We start from the raw sequence: 19,913 nt of genomic DNA on the forward strand, positions 1-19,913 counted from the left end.
TCTTGCTAATCTGGGACTGCAGTCTTTATAATCTTAACCTTACAAGTGATTTGTTTTTTTTTGTAAAGGTAAAGGATAGAGGGGTTATAGTTACATAAATCAAGTAATGAGTACATTTCTTTTTGACAATGTCACCTCTTCCCTTGTTTTCTCTGTTTTTCCCTCCTGAACTCCTCCCCCACAAGTTGTATAGTTCATTTTCAACATAGTATCTACTTCATTTTTTCACCCTTTGTTACACTATTTTTGTGTTCCCCTTCATTCTCCCCAAAACAGATAAACAAGATAAAATGTACAGAAATAAAAAACAGCCACAGAGGAGAGAAAAACAACAAACAAAATAACAACTCTTCGTTTCCATTTCTTGGAATTCATTTTGATAAACATCATTTTATATGATCATATGCATATAGCTATTGAGCCTTTGTGATCATCTCCTAAGAATATCTTCCTTTGTTCTAACTATGTGAATGCTGAGTCCTGTATAATTTATCATGTCCAAGTTTAATTTTTTGACTTTTACTATCCATTGTGTTAACTTGTAGATTTATAGACACATTCTAATTACCACAAATGATGGAAACCGTGTAACCCGTGTTTCTTTGGATCTGGTTTACTTCAGCTAATGTAATTTTTTCCAAGTCTTTCCATTTCCTTACAAATGGTGCAATATTATTCTTTCTGATGGAAGCATAGAATTCCATTATGTATATATACCACATTTTTTTGGTCCATTTGTCCATGGAGGAACATCTGGGTTCATTCCATGTCTTGGCTATGGTAAACAATGCTGCAGTGAATATGGTTGTTCTGGTAGCTTTAGTGTGGTTTTATTTGTGGTCTATTGGATAAATGTGCAGAAGTGGAATTGCTGGGACATAGGTGTAAAGTCTGCCCCGGGCCATGCAGGCTTTGTACCTCCTTACCTGTTGACTAAGTTTCCGACCATTATCTGTATTACCTAGGTAACTGGCACACCTGGAAGCAGTCACCTCTCCTGCTAGGTCACATCCTGGTCATGCCTCCCATTTGACCTTAGGAAGGTCCCAGGCCTTGAGGTCACATTTGGATCCAGTGTGGGCACACCTCCCCCCCCCTCCCCCCCCCACACACCTTTCCCATCCCAGGCCTAGATAAGCCCTGGCCTGGGGCTCTCTCCACCTGGCCACGCCTCTCCACCATGTAGGGCAGAGGTTGGGGGTGGAGGGGGTGAGGGAGGCAGCAGTTCTGTAAATAAACTTCTTTTCCTGCCTGAATATGGCCTGGTGTTCTCTTCATTGGCTAACTAATGAAACCTACCTATTTAACATACCTTACAATAGGGAAACTATGTGTAGTCTTGTGAGGAATCTCCATACTGCTTTCCAGAGTGATAGAACAAGATTACATTCCCACCAGCAGTATAGTAGTGTTCCCTTTTGGCCACATCCCCACCAGCTTCTGTTATTGTTAGTTTTCTTGATAGAGGCCATACTAACTGGGGGTGAGGTGGCATCTCAATGTTGTTTTGATTTAAAGATCGAGACTGAAATGAGGAGAGCAACTCCATTTGTAATAGCCTCAAAAAATAAAATTAAAAGAACCACTAGAAATTAACTTAATCAAAGATGTGAAGGACTTCTATTAATGAAAACTTAATAAATCTGAAAAAAAATTAAAGCAGATTTAAGGAAATGGCAAAACTTTCTATGCTCCTGGACTAGAAGGATTAACATCATGAAAATGGCAACACTGCCAAAACTATCTACAAATGCAATGCAATACCCCTCAAAACTTTCTTACTTTAACTTTTACATTGTTTTTTACATCGACTTTTACATTGCTTCTTACATCTTATATCTGGAGTCAGAAAAAACAGATTTTATGTATTTTTGTTTCCACTTTATATATGTGTATGGGCACATGTACATGTGCATTTGTTTGGTTGATATTAATTTTAATTATAAAAGTAATCTTTGCTACTATTCAATTTTAAAACTTCTAGATAAAGCATTATTTACCAGAACTTGTTCCAGCTACTTTGAAATAGAGACAGTATCTCAGGAAAGTTAATATCTGGGAATGCAAAGTAGATCAAATTTCCTAAAAAGTAGACTTTAAAAAAATTAAAGAACAAAGAGACATTGTTTGTGTCCTCAGGCCCACATATATCTGATTGTTAAAATTCTGTCTTGAAGTAAAGATTACAATATGTCAAGGTATATGATCTGCCCCCAGAAAACTTAAAATCTAGAAGGAACACAAAATTTGTAGCTGAAATATAAATGTAAGTAACTATTTTAATACAAGATGTATATATCCCATAGAAGTATAGAGTTTTCTTGGGTGCAAAGGGAGAAAATAATGTGCTCTCAGGAGGGCTAAGACAGAGAAAGGTGCTTTGGATTATTTTAGCCAGATTGGCAGGAGAGCCTTGACAACCATGGAAAGGATCACCCATGTACTCTCTTACCTTCTTTCAGCAAAAATGCTAATCTGCTTCCTTGAATCTCAACTTTTCATCTATATAATTAGAAGATTTTATTAAGTGATGTCTCAGGCCACTTTGGTGCTCTAAATTTTGGTGTATTATATAATCAGTCATACTTCTGATGAAGTCTGTTTATTCCAAAGATAAAAACTACATGTGGTAGAATTAATAAGTTTTCATTTACAATTTTCAAATATCCTTAGAAATTAGCAGGCCACTAAATTTTGGGCAAATTAAATTTAGCTTTAGATGGCATTCACTAAGTTTTTTCTTATTCAAAATTACTTCTTCAGTAAGTTTTTAAATGAAATGTAGATATAAATAAATAAATATTATATAATTTGTCATAATTGTTAAGATAGTTGGATGTTCTTAAGGAATCCTCTTTAAGAGTCCATAAGTCCATATTATTGATTAGTTCATGTAATACTTTTTGTTTTTGTGGGGGTACTATAATTGGGGCTTGAATATAGGGACTGGCCACTATCCCTGAGATTTTGTGCTCAATGGTAGTGCTATACTACTTTGAGCCACAGCTCCACTTCTGGCTTTTTGGTAGTTAATTGAAGATAAGAGTCTCACAGACTTTTCCTACCAAGCTGTCTTTGAACCAAGACTCTCAGATTTCATCTTCTTGAGTAGCTAGGATTACAGGCATGAGCCACTGGCACCTGGCCGTATAATACTTTTTAATGCACAAAACAGAAGTAGGTACTGGGTTTAGTGGTTAGTTGAGGTAGTAGGACAGAAAAGCATGACCAGAAAGCTCTAGTTGACTTAACTGTGGCTAGTTTTAAAATTGCATTCATTTCTATTTCAGTTTTTCATGTTAACAACACGCTTACTATTTAAAAGTGTTTTTAAGGTTTTACCATCTTTTTCAATTTACTTTCCAGAATTACTCAAAATGAAATTGCAATACGAGATTCTGTAATGTACCTCCACCCTCTCACCAAATGTTCACGGCTTCTTCAGAATTGGGATTTACATGGGGAGTGGCTGGGATTGTCTCTTTCTAGCCAAAAGAAACTGAGACATTTAGTACTCTGGAAGAGTTTGAGAATTCACTCTACACTTCTAAGTTTGAAGTTGGATGTTAGCAAGAGTAATCAGAGATCTCTATCTTTGACTTTTATAACATTAGCTTCAATCATTCTACTCTTCTTGCTTCTCTGTTAGATTGCTACATAATAGTTATTTGAAGAAAATGTCTTCTTGGTAAAATTTAGTTTAAATATCATAATCATATATATTATTGAAATAGTTATACTTTATATTTCTAGCACATAGTAAATAAGAACAGTAGTGAACTCTTATCAAACCAAATATGTTCTTTCATTCAATTCTATAAGTCCATTTTGTTTTTCTGTTTGTGACAATCTAGAAGTCCTGCCTGTGTTGCCTGTCTAAATATTTATTTTTATATTCTTGGGTAAAGTATTCACAACCTCTTGTCAATTGTCAAACCCCAAATGTCAGTGTCAAATCCTTCTTTTGCTTTTTAGGTGACATCCTATATAATGGAAAAATCTGGGCCAAATGGCCTCTTGAGGTTTACTCTATTACAAGTACCCAGAATGACTGTATTCTGTTGTGTCATCTGTGCTCTACAGCAGTGGCCCTGTAGCCATTGTATTATTTAGCCTTCATGTATCCAAGGTAGTCACATACCACTGTCTGAAATAACTCACCTTGATTTTCTGTGGCACTTGACCCTTCTTAAGGGATTCCAAGATTCACAATTCTTCCACTTTTACCTTAGAGATCCAGTGCTCCAGAGAAGAGGAGCCTAAGAAGGAAAAGTTACTGTCAAGTCATACTTTTGAGCATACTTCTGCTGCAAGAAACTGTTTAGAAAGCACACTTATCACTGTTTGAATATAAGCTCTTCATTTTTAAGTCCATAAATTTTGCAATTTAATTATCAGTAATTAATAGAAAGAAATGATGCATATATTCAGTTGTCATGCTAACAATGAAATTTTAATTGTATTCTGTTTGTTCTTATATCCCTTTTCAGTTTTTCTGATTTGACTAAGCTGGTTATCAATGTAATTATTAATATGAAACTAGAGCCTTTTGACATTTGATTTGAGTGGTATTTTTGTTTTTATGTTTAAATTATATATGTGATGTTTGAATGAACTGAAATGCTAGAATTTTGATACTGATGATGTAGAGTGATTTTTTTAAAAAGTCTTAGTAAATGGTGATAATAATAAAGCCATATACAAATTGTGTTTTACATGCACAATAGAATTTTTCTAGGCTTCACCCACGCCATAGATCATGTTGAGTATGAGTTGAATAGTTTGGTTGAGAGCATCTATGTTTTTTAGTTATGTGGTTAGTGAGCTACAATATTTAAAAAAGGTAGTTTAAATTACTATATAATAACTGTCATGATATATATATGTATATATATATATATATTTACACATACATGTTTTTGTATTTTACACTGATAAAGATAAAAATGATTAAGAAAATAATTTTGTTTTGGCTCTTATCCTTACCTAACAATAAGTTATGATAGAATTCAAAGGTATTAGTTGGATTTAGGCAACAAGAGCTTAAATAGGTCCTTAAAAATTTTTTATGTTTTTGAAAACCAGTATTCTTGAGTAGGAAGTTTCAATACTTTAATATAAAATTTTAATATTTAATTTCAATGTTTAGAAAAGTATTCATGTTAAAAGTGTAACAGAAGCAGAAGTAAAAATCTAGTCTCATTATTCAAATGAATTTCATCTTCTGGATTGCCAAAGACCATGGTATTGCAATAGACCTTCACTGACAGCCTAGGCCTTTATCTTAAACTTTGTTTTGGTTAGACCCATGTTTATGCTATTTGTATACTGGTATAGTCTTAGATTATGGCTCCACTACAAAAAAAAAGGAATGTAAATGGTATCAGTACCAGAAACTAGCCTGAGAAGTTTACCTATTTTGCCTCAAATAACCCTTATAACACAGAGCTAAATACTCTTACTTGTATTTTATACTTAAGGATACTGAAGTACAGAGACATACTTAAGGCCATGTTGCTAGTAAATTGTGGGGCCAGGATTAGAATCTATATAGTCCAAAACAACAGAAATCACTTGCAGTTTATCAATTTTCTGAAGAAATCTCAATTGTTTGTTATTAGTTGAGGCTAGCGTAATTTAAAACATTGTGCCATATTTTATCTTTCTAATTGAACATTTATTTTTCCCCTCCAACCTACAGGAATATCAAAACCAGAAAAAAAAGTGAAATTGGAAGAAAAAAGCTCAACTGCATTTGGTATGGACAGAATGTAATCTTTAAGCAAAAGATTAACAGAGATGGAGGGCAGAGTCTTTCTCTCCCTTCCCTGCTAGGGCTCCTTATACTGTTCATAATCATCTGCTTCCATCCTTATCAGTGTAACTTGGCTCCAGATAACAATAGTTCTTTAGTGCATATCTTGTAGTTATATATGTGCTTTGTTTTCAAGGAAATCTCTGGTCTTTAAAAAAAAACTCAGGTTTCTGAAAATTTTTACTTAAAATTGTGGATGGCTATTTAAAAACAAGCTTTCATTTAATATTGTTATTTACCAAATGGATAATACATTAGAAATTAGAATGATTGATTTTTAGGTGTTCAGTTTTCTTTATTTAAAAAGTTATTGATTTTTTCCCCCTAAGATTTCTGTCTTCTGGTATAATGAATAGAGGCATGTAATACTGCATGAGTCTTAAATATCCTTTAGCTTAGCTAACTGAAGTTTGGGTCACTGAAAGTTGGCTAAATATGGTTGACAAATTGTGGGCTTAACCACTATGGGCTGGAATTACTAGAGTATATGTCATGATTTAAATTTAAATATAATGTTCTAGAATACTTTGTATAATCCACTTATTCTTTTATGTATATGTGGTTGGGTAAAGAATGCTTTACATTTACATTTTTTCCCTATATGTTTTTAGTTTTCATGTACAAAGAAGAAAAAATTTAAATATGAAAGGAGTTATTTATGGATTGATTTAATTGATTTTTTTCAGAGAAAAATTCAGATTTTTTAAAATAATTGAATAATTTTATTAGATTACATATGCAAATGCTTTTTTAGTGAGGTCTTTTTAAAACATGGGGTTTATCTTCATGCCACATATCAGGAAATTTAGTCTGTAGCTCATATAAAGGTTTTAACTACTGTCTGTGTTAACTTTAAGGTGTCAGGAGTTGGGATATCTCAACACTGCTAATGAAGATCCCCTCTTATAGTCCAGTAAGCTAAGCAGGAGTTCCAGACTCTGACAGGAACACTTTAATTGAATCCATCCACTCCGGGCAGGTGACTGGAATAGCTGATGAAAACATGAATGTGCTTTAGGCTAACCATATAGGAACAATTCAGAGTCTCTCATGATTATTGAAGTACTCACTTTTATCTCTTAGGAAAGAGGAAAGAAAAGGATAAGGAAAGAAAAGAGAAGCGAGACAAAGATCACTACAAACCAAAACAGAAAAAGAAGAAGAAAAAGAAAAAGAAATCTAAGCAGCATGGTAAGTTGGTTATTTCCATTTTTAGTGTTCTGGGTTATTTCTGTCTTCCTTTTTTTTTTTTTAACTGTAATAGAGGTATGATAACATTCCCATGTTTGTAAGAACGCAGATGTTCTTGTACCTTTGTCCTACCATTTCTAAAACTGTTTTACTCTAGTTTAAAAATTAATCATTGAAATTGATTGCAGACTAATTTTCCACATTATCATGGACTGCGTAGTCTTACCAAGCACCCTTCATCATGCTCAAGGAGTTATTCCTATCTGAGAATTGTAGAGACCATTAGATTGGTTTCCAAGAGAGAGAGAAATGAGGGAGAAATACAGATATATTTTAGGAAAACTTGGAAGACCAACAGAATTTGCTACCAACAGTCAGTCCAGTGCTAAAAGGAGTTCTAAAGATGTACTTGAAAGCAGAACATATTTTTGGCAAAGGGACAGTATGAGATGTAGAAGATATATTGAACACAGTGTAAATGTGATCAGTCTGAACACTGACCATATAGGACAAAAATATGTAATACTGGTTTATTAATTAGGGGGCACATGCTTATATTTCATTGTGGTTTTTATGCACTTTGTACTGTTAATGGGGGGAATGAAATATTTAATCATTAATAGACTCCAATAAGGTAAATTTACATAATAAAATTTTTAATTAAACAAGGAAGAATAGAGTATAATTGACATAGTAGAAAGGAGAACATAGTGAATAAGCTCTTCACATCCAAAGAAGATAATATGAGAAAAAATTTGGGTTAAAAAAAAACAATATAAGTTCCAAAAATAAATCTAAAAATATCCTTAACTATTTCTATCATAAGTGTGTTATGCAGCTTTCTATTACTATCATAAAGTATCCAAGAAAAGTCAACTTAAAACAAGAAAGATTTGGGGCTGGGAAGGTGGCGCAGTGGTAGAGCGCTTGCCTTGCATGCATGAGGCCCTGGGTTCGATTCCTCAGCACCACATAAACAAAAAGAAAAAAGCCGGAAGTGGTGCTGTGGCTCAAGTGGTAGAGCGCTAGCCTTGAGCTGAAGAGCTGAGGGACAGCGCCCAGGCCCAGAGTTCAAGCCCCATGACCAGATCTCCCCCTCCCCCCCCCCAAAAAAAAAACAAGAAAGATTTGCTGGTTGTCGGTGGCTCATGCCTGTAATCCTAGCTACACAGGAGGCTGAGATCTGAGGATTGCTGTTCAAAGCCAACCTGGGCAGGAAAGTCTGTGAGACTCTTACCTGCAATTAACCACCAGAAAACTGGAAGTGGCACTGTGGTTTAAGTGGTAGAGTGCTTGCCTTGAGCTGAGGAGCGCAGGGACAGTGCCCAAGCCCAGAGTTCAACCTTCATGACCACCAAAAACAAAGAAGGATTTATTTTGGCTTTAATTGCAGAAGTTTCAGTCCAGATCTTGGCCTCATTGTTTCTCAGCCTATACTGAGGCAGGACTTCATGGTAAGGAACATGTTGGTGGAGCTAAGCTGTTCCCCACATGGAGGCCAGGAAGCAGGAAGAGGAAGGGGCTGGAGATAGATATACCCTTGTAGGAAAAGCCCCTAGTGACCTACTTTATCTGATAGCCTCCTACTAGCTAATTAAGCTCTGAATAGATTCATCCACTGATGAGATCAGATCTTCTTGATACAATCAACTCCCAGAGCTTCAAGGTCAGAACACTTTCATTGGAGAACAAGCCTTCAGCATGTGAGCTTTTTGTTGTTGTTGTTGGTTGTGATGCCTGAACTTTTCAGCTCAAGGCTAGTACTCTACCACTTGAGCCATAGCACCACTTCTAGCTTTTTCTTCTTATGTGGTGCTGAGTAATCAAACCCAGGGCCTCATGCATGCAATACAAGCACTCTTCCACTGAGCCACCTTCCCAGCCCAGCATGTGAGCTTTTGTTGGGACATTTTACATCAAAAACCATACCAATAATTTTTAATTCGGTTTTCTATTATTTATAAAAGATATATGTACGTATAAATATAGACAAGGTAGGGTAACATTGAAATAAAAGTATGGGTAAAAGAATAGTTCTAATCAAAAGAAAAATTACAGCAGACATATTAAAAACAAGTATTGTCATTGAGAATAGAGATAGGAAGTTACAATGATGAATGTTTACTTTTATACTTCTTAGATTAAAAAAAAATTCTAAACATTGTCACTTTTACACCATTGTATCTCTCTTGGTAAATAGATAGGCAAACCTAAAAAGTATTCTGTCAGAATATTAAGCAGCCTGTTGAGACTGTACATTTGGTGCAGTCAGTGTAACAGGACACTGAATTGCTGTGGTTGTTGTTTTTCTTTACCATATACCCAACAGTTCTGACCAGTAGGTACAGCTTTAAGCTGATCTCAAAAACGTGAATATTGGTTTTGTATAATAGAGATCCATGGTTTCTGACCACAATTTAGTCCACTAACCAGTATCAAAAAGATAAATAGAAAACTCCAAAAGATTAAAAATAACCAGCACATTTCTAAATTGTTATAGGTCAAGAGCCAGGCACAAAGAGCAAGTTAAAAAGTTGTTAAGAACCTGAAAGATAATGGAAATATATGTCAATACTTGTGAGAGTACTTGGAATGATAGTTTGAGGGAGTAATGGAGGGAGACATTCTCCCTATATAGCCCAGGCTGGTCTTGAACTTGTAATCCTTTTGCCTCAGGTTCCAGAATTCTGGGATTACAGGTGTATGTCACCATTCTACCTATTTAAATGACACCTATAGGGGCAAAATGATATACATACTTATGTAAGGATATATAATACTTACATTATGTAAGGATAAATTGCCTATGACTGCTTCATAGAAAAAAATCGAAAAATGTACAAATAAGTAAAAAACATATGAGCTAAGAAATTGCTAAGAAGAATTTTAAAATGCTGAATTTTGTTAATTGGAAAAAAAATATCAACATACTTCTGGGAAGACTGCTAAAGGGAAAAAAAAGACAACATGCACAAGAAGATAATAAGAATAAAGAAATCCCAGCACTAGTGTCTTATACCAGTCATCCAAGCTACTCAGGAGGCTTAGATCTGAGGATCACTTCCTGAAGAAGGAAAGTCTGAGACTTATCTCCAATTAAGTATCAAAAAATGGGAAGTTGAGCTGTAGCTCAAGTGGTAGAACATTTACCTTGAGCAACAGAAGCCCGGAGACAGCTCCCATGCCCCTGAGCTCAAGCCCCAGGACTGGTACCAAACAACAACAACAACAAAACAACAAAAACAACAAAAGGAATAAGTCCAGGCACCAGTGGCTAATGCCTGTAATCCTAGCTAATCTGAAGGCTGCAATCAGAGGATCTTATTTCAAAGCCAGCATGGGCTGGAAAGTCTTTGAGACTTGAATTAACCACCAGAAAACTGGAAGTGGCACTGTGGCTCAAAATTTGTAGAGTGCTAGCCTCAAAACAAATATAATTTGTATTTAAAAATCTTCCTGATATAATTTGTATTTAAAAATCTTCCTGCAAAGAAAAAACCCAGGCTTGAACAGTTTTTCTTTTAAGTTCTTCTAATTATTAAAGGAATTGATTGTTCCAATTATTTTATGCTGTGCATTTGAAGATCTAGCCTCTGAGAAGCTTATGTGAGGGGATTGCTTAAATTCAGAAGCTCAGGACCAGCCAGGGAAACATAGTGAGACTTTGCTTCAAAAATAACCTCACATAAGGGGAAACAAAGGAGGAGGCAACAATGCTTGATAAGAACTGTACTCATTACCTTGCTCATGTAATTGTAACCCTTTTTATACGATATTTTCACAATAAAAAAATCATGCAATAATAAAGTAAAAAAAATAACCTCACAATTTTTAAAAGAGGAAACACATAAACAATGCGGTGAATACTTTCCTCACCAAGTATATCTCCCTGTAATTAACCCCTTGTACTTAAGAACTTGACATTACTCTAGATCTTTGCTGATTTGATTAAATTATCTCAGAATGAGATGTCAAGAGTTAAGGGTTTGTGATCCATAGGGGAGAAAATCATATAGCACAGCTGAAATTGGAGTAATATAACCCTCAGCCAAGGACCTGTAGCCACAGAAACTGTAAGAAGTGAATAAAGGCTTTGCTCCTGGAGCCTTGAAAGGGGGCCAGGCTCTGTCAATCTGTATTTTGATTTTGGACATCTTAAACTCGACTGAATGAGCTTTTATTGTTTTTAGCTACCAAATTTGGTACTTCCTTGTGGTACCTGTAGGAAACTACTGTAATTCTATATGTCTTTTCAACTAAATAACTGCACTAAAAATCAGCAATAATACAATGGGGAAAGGTAACTATCAGTTATCATTTATGACAGCATGCAAAACCCACAAACTGATATTATTTTTTTTATTGTGAAAATACTGTACAGAGTGGTTACAATTACATGGGCAAGATAATGAATACATTTCTTATCAAGCATTGTAGCCTCCTCCTTTGTTTCCCCTTCCCATCCCTTCCCAGCCTCTCCCCGCCCTCCTACCCAATCCTCCCCCCCCCCAAAGTTGTAAAGTTCATTTCCGACGTGACAACTTGTACTTCTCATTGTTGCAATGGGTCCACCTGTATCCTTACTTAAACGACTTGTTTTTCCCCTTCCCCTCCACAAATTATACTGACATCAAATACAGTGAAAGCAAGGGTTATACTGTGGGGGAGGGACATACAAAGCAACAAAGCAAACTGATATTATTAACCTAAGCAATTACATTTAGTACCATATGTAAAGGACATAACCAACCCTCTGTTTCGATTGCAACATTTTTTACACTAGAAATTATATCATGAAAATTCACCATAATATAAGATAAAGGAGAACAAACATTGCTGTCTCTGCAAGTATAGAAAAGCATTCATTGCATCCATGTATACTTATTTTTTATTGACTTTACACAGACATATGTTGTTGTAAGGTAAATCATCCCAGAAGCCACATTTTAAAATAGAGAATATTGGAGTCTTTATTATACAGTTAACAAGCTGCAGGCCACCAGTTGTTACAAAGACCTGCAGCATGCAAATACACATAACACAGCTAGGAAACATGCTGCACAAGAAAGAAAAAACAAAAACAATACCAACAAGCCAATTCAGCTCCAATGGAGAGCTGAACTGGGACGCCATAATGACTAGAGATGAGCCAGGAGACAGGACACAGGACACGATCACAGAGACACACGTGGCATGGAGTCCGTGGCTAGGCTGGTCTGGGCCTAAATAGGTTGGCACAGGGGGCAGATCCTCAGGAAATTCCCAGTGCCAGGCACTGGACTGACAGATTCAGTAACCTATCAGCCAAATGCCTGTCCCTGCCTCCAGGGATCCGGGCATACCCATTACCTGGGTGGCTGGTGATGGGGGGGGGGGATTTATTTCCTCCCCTCCCCCCCCCATCAAGACAAGATGCCAGACCTGTAATCCACCATGTGGCCAATATGGCATGAGCCAGACCTGACCTCCTTAATTCAATGATCTATCAATCTTTTTGTTGTGTAATTGGCTACCTTTTAGGTATTTTTCAACTATGAATATCCTTAGTATTTTTTATGAAAAGCTGATTATAAACCTGATTAACAAACCTTGAAGAAGGCCTACATGACTGAGAGATAGTCATTTTCATGGGTTAATAAAGTCAGTGTTAAAAAAGATGTTAGTTCCTGCTAAGTAGATCTGTAGATATAGTGCTTATTCTAAAACTGAAAATGGAATAGTAAAATGCCAGCAGTAATACTGTTACTATTCTGCTGTCATTTTTTAAGGTAATCAGGTATTTAGGGGAATAAACATTGATCAAGAACAAAATAAAATAGAAAAATTTGTTATCTATATGGGAAAAAATGAAAATTGAATCTCTATTTTATACCATACACAAAAATTATTTTTAAGTTTATTAAAGACAATGTGTGAAAAAATTATAACACTTTCAAAGACAGCAACAGAAAAAAATATCTATGATCTCTGTCCTGGTAGGAAAGGATCTCTAAACAAACAACAACAACAACAAAAAAAAACAGTCCTAGGAAAGGTTGAATGTAGAGCTAGATGGGAATTAAGAAGTTAGATTCACCAAAAGTGTTATAAGTAGCTTCAAATGTCTGCACACCTTTCCAAATATCTCTTGTTTGCACGGAGGCAAGGAGGCAGGGGAGGATGGAGTAGTGCTGTCTCTAGTTGAGAACCACTGGTGGAAGAGCAGCTATGGTTTACGATTCAGCAAAGGAAGGCTGACTTAAAGATTTAATTTTTCTATTCCCTATTGGGCCTAAAGCATGTCCATTCCAAAATGTGAGGTTCTTGCTTCTGAGGGGAGGTTTCAAATATCTCTACTTCAGTGGATATTCTAAGTAAGAAAAAGCATTTCTGTGATTCCCGGGTCTTTGGAGGAATACATACACAAGAACATTCATTATCTTTCATTCACAGTGCTGTAGTCAACACTAGCCATGAATAATACTGTCATAAAATGTTATCTGTTTTGAAAGGGAGATTAACAAAAGGGCATTTTGAGAAAAAAGAAAAAACATCAGAAAAAGAGTGAAAAAGCAACTTACAAACCACAAGAAGTAATTACAATGAAACCATATACTGGATAAAAGATTAATATTTAGAATAGCAAACTCTTACAAATCACAAAGAAAACATGAAATATAGCTGGTCATACACTTGAACTCCTAGTGTTCATGGCTGGCACAGGAGGATCACAAATTTGAGGTCAGCCCAGGGTAGATAGTGAGACTGCATCAAAATCAGTAAAGCAAGAAAAGCAAAGTTGTGAATCACACATCCTAAAATCTTCTGCGGAAGCTCACTCAAAGCAAATCCTCTAGTGTTCATAGAAGCCTGGGAATCAACCTAGGTCTCTGGGAGAAGTAGTGTTCCTTTAGTAGGGTCTGTGGCACAGAGTAAACAATTAAGCCAGGCACTAGTGGCTCATGCCTGTAATCCTAAACTACTCAAAAGGCTGATATTTTAAGATTTCGGTTCAAAGCCAGCCTGGGCAAGAAAGTTCACAAGATTCTTACCTCTAATAAACTACTCAGTAAAAGCTGGAAGTGGCACTGTGGCTCAAGTGGTAGAGTGCTAGCCTTGAGCAAAAGAAGCTCAGGGACCAAGTTCAGGCCCAGAGTTCAAGTCCCAGGACCAGCAAAAAAAATAAAACCAAAAACACCAATGAATTATAGATACCTCAGGGACAGAATGTTAAGCTAAATAGCATGTCACTGGAGAATAATTCCATTTATGTGAAGATCAAAAAGTTGCATTACTAAGAGTGTAGCTTTTTAGAGGTTCATTTGCCTATTGGAAAAGCATAGGAGAAAACAGGTAAGAATAAGAATTCAGTAGCCTGTCCTCAAAGAGCAAGACACAGACATGTTATCAATTCAAACTGGAAAGTGGCAAAGAGGGCTCAAAAAAGTCACTTTCTCTCACTGCACCATCAGTATCTTAGTTTTGTGGTATCAATATTAATGTCACAGCTCTTTTTCCATTTTCATTTAATAAAGCCAATATCAGAAATGTAAACACAATCAGGCAACATCAATATGGGTAGACATAATTGGGAAATTTTTCAGATTTCAAGTCTCTGTAATCCAAAACATATATAATTTTTCCATGGGATATGGCATTCCTGGATTGTCTTAACTCTACAACTGCCAGATTAAATTTGCAGGTAGAGGATCTGTATGTTGAAATCTTGAATTACTTTTTAAGGAGTTTTGGATATTCTTGCACATTAGTGCCCACTTTGCTCCTTCCCTCTTTCCCTGCTACCACACCCTAGCCTTGACCCCCTTCATGTGCAATGCTGGAAAATCTCAACTAGAAATAATGTCAGCTCACAAAAGTAGGGGACCTTGTAAGCAAAAGCCATTAATCGCATGATTTAAAAACTGAACAGCTGGGTGCTGGTGGCTCATGCCTGTAATCCTAGCTACTCAGGAGGCTGAGGATCACAGTTTAAAGCCAGCCGGGACAGGACTGGCAGACTCTAATCTCCAGTAAACCACCAAAAAACTGGAAGTGGCACTGTGGCTCAAGTGGTAGAGTGCTAACCTTGAGCTGAAGAGCTGAGGGGCACACCCAGGCCCAGAGTTCAAGCCCACGACTGGAAAAAAAAAAAAAAAAGAAGTGAACAACCTCTGTGTGTATATGCCATAACTTTCAGACTACAGCTAAAGCTTCCTATATGCACTGTGTCTAACTCAGTGCTAGGTACTTGATGAAGGAGGCAGCGTTTTGTGCATCTTATGCTGCATCTGTGCTGAACTACCACCCCCAAATGAGGAGACCATTCTTGATGACAATGTAAGATAGAGATAGAGCTTATGAGAAAGTAGCAAGTGGCAACTCTTAAGTATTGGGGATGAGCTGAGACATACTTACAAAGCAAACTTGTTACTTCAGACTTGTAATCACCCCTCCCTCTATTTCAGAGAGCCATTTCAAAAGCAGCAGTTTAAATTCCATCCATTCATCCTTACATACATCTATCCATCTATCCTCTATCCATTTATCCATCCATCCATCTATGTATGTATCTTTTTAATGAAATAGAAAATAATCCTCTACTTTCTTTATATTTAAAATTAGGCCTGCAACTAAAAACCCTAACTTAGTCCATGGAACCCTAGTAAATACTGAATATACAAAACATTTGTCTAAACAGCAAGTTGAGGTTGGCCATTGTCAGTATGTTTGCAATGAGTTAATAGTAGAGAGAATTTATTGTGAGCTTTGTATGCTGTTTACATTTATCTTGAAAGAGGTTTTCCCTAAGATGATTAAATTAAAAGACTGATATTTGAGTGGGAAATACAGGATTTCAAGTCTGAGCCAAGTGCTGGTGATCCATGCCTATAGACCTAGTTACTTGAGGGAGGGGAGGCCTAAAAATAGGAAGATCATGGTTTGAGGCCTCTTCTCAACCCAAAGCTGGGTGTATGGCTATCATCCCTAGCTACATGGAAGCTGAGATTGGGAGGATCATGGTCCCAGGCTAGTCTCAGAAGAAGAATTCATATTCTATGTCCATGGAAGGGAAGCTGACACGGTGGTGTGTGCATATGATTCTGTGATGATGGGAAGCCTAAAACAAGGAGATCATGGCCTATGTTCATATATACCTGAATGAGAGGGGAAACTATGTCATAAAATAACCAGCAAAAATCAAGACTAACAGCCTAGTTCAGTGACATTGCTCTATCCTAGGAAGGTATAAATATGTGAGTTCAAACTTGAAGTATTGCTAGAACAAAATCATCTTAATATTAAAAATTCATATTATTATTGTCTACAAATAAGAGGAGGAAGGTATTTTTAAAATTATCTTTTACAAGTTTATACTCCCACCAACAATGCAGTAGGGTTCCCTTCTGGCCACATCCCCTCCAGCATCTGTTGTTTAATTAGAGTTCTTGATTATAACCATTCTAACTGGGGCGAAGTGGAATCTCAATGTTGTTTTGATTTGAATTTCTTTTATGGCTACAGAGGTTGAGCATTTCTTCATGTGTCTATGGGCCATTCTTATTTCCTCTTCAGAGAAGTTTCTCTTTAATCTTTAGCCCACTATTTATAAGGCAGTTGTTTCTTTGAGTATTTGTTGTTGGGGGATTTAATTTTTTGAGTTCCAAGTATATTTTAGATATGAGACCCTTGGCCATTGTATGGCTAGTAAAGATCTTCTCTCAATCCGTGGGCTTTCCATTAATCTTGCTAGCTATGTCCTTTGCCATGCAGAAGCTTTGCAGCTTCATGCAATCCCATTTGTCCAACCTTTCTTTGATTTGTTGTGTTCCTGGGTCTCTATTAAGAACATTTCAGCCTGTGCCAAGGAGCCCTAGGGTTTCTCCTATTCCTTCCTATAATACTTTCAGGGTGACTCCAAGGTCTTTGATACATTTGGAGTTGATTCTGGTGCAGGGTGATATATAAGGATCTAGCTTTAGTTTTCTACAGGAGAATAACCAATTTTGCCAGCACCATTTATTGAAGAGGCTGTCTTTCTTCCATTCTATTTTTTTAGCTCCCTTACTGAAATTAGGTGACTATAGGTCTATGAGTTCATTTCTTGGTCTTCTGTTCTATTCCATTGGTCCTGAGGTCTGTTCTTGTGCCAGTACCAAGCTGTTTTGATTACTATGACTTGGTAGTAGAGTTTGAAATTTGGTATTGATATTCCTCCAGCACTGTTCTTTTCGTTAAGGATCATTTTTGTTATTCGGGGTCTTTTATTGTTCCATTTTATTTACCTCTTTATTGTTTTGCATCTAGTGCTAGTACTTTTTTGGGAGGGGGGGGGGGGTCCGGTCTTGGAGCCTGAACTCTGGGCCTGGGCACTGTCCCTCAGTTCTTCACCTCAAGGCTAGCGCTCTACCACTTGAGTCACAGCATCACTTCCAGCTTTTTTTTTCTGCTTATGTGGTGCTGAGGAATCGAACCCAGGGCCTCATGCATGCAAGGCAAGCGCTCTACAACTGAGCCACCTTCCCAGCCCCTAGTGCTAGTACTTGGTATACACCAAACACTGTCTGAGGAGTTTATACATGTGAATCAGTGTTCAGAGTCTTCATGCTTAGCCTTTACACTATGACCTGATGAGTATATATTACACTTACCTATGGCAGACAGAGAGAAAGAAACTTGCCTGCTCAAAAAGCTACCAAGTAGTGAAAAGCAGATTCAAACTCACAGTGTTGCTTTAGAATCTGAACAAAATTGTGATTTCTTTTTATTGTTTTTACAATTAGAACTTTCTGTTCCTTTTCTTCAGAGAGCAAGATAGATTTCATGGATAAAATGGGGAGCTTTGAAGGTTAGATTCTGAATCTAACGTTTATGTTGGGTGACCTTTAGCAGTTTATATAAATTTTCTACATCTTAGTTATCATCTCTAATATGGTAATGATACTTTCTGCTGTATCATTCATTAGGATTAAGTAACGTGATCATTGGGAAGTACCAGACATACTACTTAATATATAACATATGTCCCTACTATGCCCTTGTCTAGATAACATGGTGGTAGCAAATTGTGATGGCTGTGAATCCACTGGAGGCAGAGTAGTATAATGCCTCACAGAGACAGCTTGGTTGTCTTTAGTACTCCCACTCCTCACCCACTGGAGAGTGAGGCATAAGTACCTGGGCTTTGAAGAGCTTTCCTGATAATGCACACACACATTAAATGTTGAAATCCCTGTTTATACTGGAGTCAAGCTGTCAAGTAGTCTAGGTTTGACTGTTGGCTTTGCTTAGTAAGAGCTGAGTGTCCTTGAGTAGTTACTTTAGCTATTTCATTTCCTAATAGCACTTGCAGCCAAACCTTCCTTATTGAGGTGGTTTTGAGAGCCTTCAGAGAGCCTTCAATTTGGCATGTGTACGTTTGTTTATTTATTGCTAGTACTAGAACTGAACTCAAGTTAATGCTCTGAACTCAGGGCATTGTGATCTCAATGAGCTTTCTTGGTCATGATTGGGGCTTCACCACTTGCTCCGTACCTCTAGTCTGGCATCTTTGCTAGTTACCTGGAGAGAATGTCACAGACTTCCCTGCTCAGGCTGACTTTGATCATGATCTTCTGGGTCTCAGCCTCCTGAGTAGTTAGGATTATAGGTATGAGCCAATAGTACCTGTCTCTATTCTAATATTTATGATGGTCACTTGTGTACATTTCCTATAGTTGCTTTCACATGTTTCTATTATTAGTGGATTTGTTTTCTTTAACTTCTAGAGGTCAGAATGCCCAAGTAGATCTCATTGAGCTAAAATCAAGATATCTTTAGGCCATGTTCCTTTCTGGAGGTTCTAGTGGAAAGTTTGTGTACCTGCCTTTTCCAGTTTCCAGATGCCGTCCCATTTCTTGGCTCTTATTCCCTTCCATCTTCAAAGCTAGTGTTAACCAGTCAAGTTTTCCCCATATTACTTCTGACATTAACACTTTTGTTTTTTTCAAGAACTTTGAGATTATATCAAGCCTATTCAAGTAACCTCTATAATATTTTTATTTTAAAGCTAGCTACTTATTTTCATTTCTTCTGTAACCTTGGTTTCCCTTCTCCATGTAACTTGAAGTGTTGACAAGTTCCAGGGTCAGGTGGGGTAAGGGTCAGAGGATGAATGCTGCCTACAACAACCACAAGCCTCAAATGGATAGCTTGTACTGAACAGTTTTATTACTACTTCTCCCCTATAAAGATGTGTCCCTGCCTTTTTCCTTTACTTTTTCTTGTTCTTTCCTCTTTCTTGTTCTTAAATCTGCCCCAATGCCAGCATTTGCCTCACACTCAATTAAGAAAATAGACATACAAGGGGGAAACTTAAGATTTTCTTTTTTTTATTAATAAGTTTTTGTGAAAATACCATACAGAGGGGTTACAATTACACGAGCAAGGTAATGAGTACATTTCTTATCAAGCATTGTTGCCTCCTCCTTTGTTTCCCCTTACCTATCCCTGTCTATCCATAGCTACATTCTTACCTGAATGTAAGACTCTACTAAAATGAAGGGAAAATATGCCTTTTTTCTTAAAATCCTGGCATTTCTCACTATCCAACCCTTGTATCATTACATTCACCAACCCTTTTTATTTTTTGTCAGTCATGGGGCTTGAACTCAGGGCCTGGACTCTGTCCCTGAGCTCTTCTGCTCAAGACTAGTGCTCTGCCACTTTGAGACACAGCACCACTTCCAGTTTTCTGGCAGTTTCCTGCCTAGGCCTTGATCATCAGATCTTAGCCTCCTGAGTAGCTAGTATTACATGTGTGGGCTTACATTCTCCCAACCTTAGAAAGAAATCCCTCTTCTAAACTACGTTTTCCTTATCTCCATCTACTGACTAGCTCCCTCTGAAACCTATTTGTGTTACCTAGTTCCTCAAGCAGAAATGTGGAGCT

The 19,913-nt window shown here is 36.9% G+C and overlaps 1 protein-coding gene across 14 annotated transcripts in view; it reads left to right on the forward strand.

The window, feature by feature from the left end:
* Phf20l1 (PHD finger protein 20 like 1) overlaps positions 1–19,913 on the forward strand; it is an 86,993-nt gene that overhangs the window by 46,862 nt on the left and 20,218 nt on the right. For all 14 annotated transcript variants that reach the window (XM_069991427.1, XM_069991426.1, XM_069991429.1 and 11 more), the window contains 2 exons: positions 5,702–5,758; positions 6,899–7,006. In XM_069991427.1, the coding sequence (XP_069847528.1) occupies positions 5,702–5,758; positions 6,899–7,006 (165 nt within the window). The remainder of the gene's footprint in view (positions 1–5,701; positions 5,759–6,898; positions 7,007–19,913) is intronic.

The sequence above is a fragment of the Dipodomys merriami genome, unplaced genomic scaffold, assembly GCF_024711535.1.
Source record: "Dipodomys merriami isolate MVZ:Mamm:240054 unplaced genomic scaffold, mDipMer1.0.p SCAF_4, whole genome shotgun sequence".
In the NCBI taxonomy this organism is placed as follows: Eukaryota; Metazoa; Chordata; class Mammalia; order Rodentia; family Heteromyidae; genus Dipodomys; species Dipodomys merriami.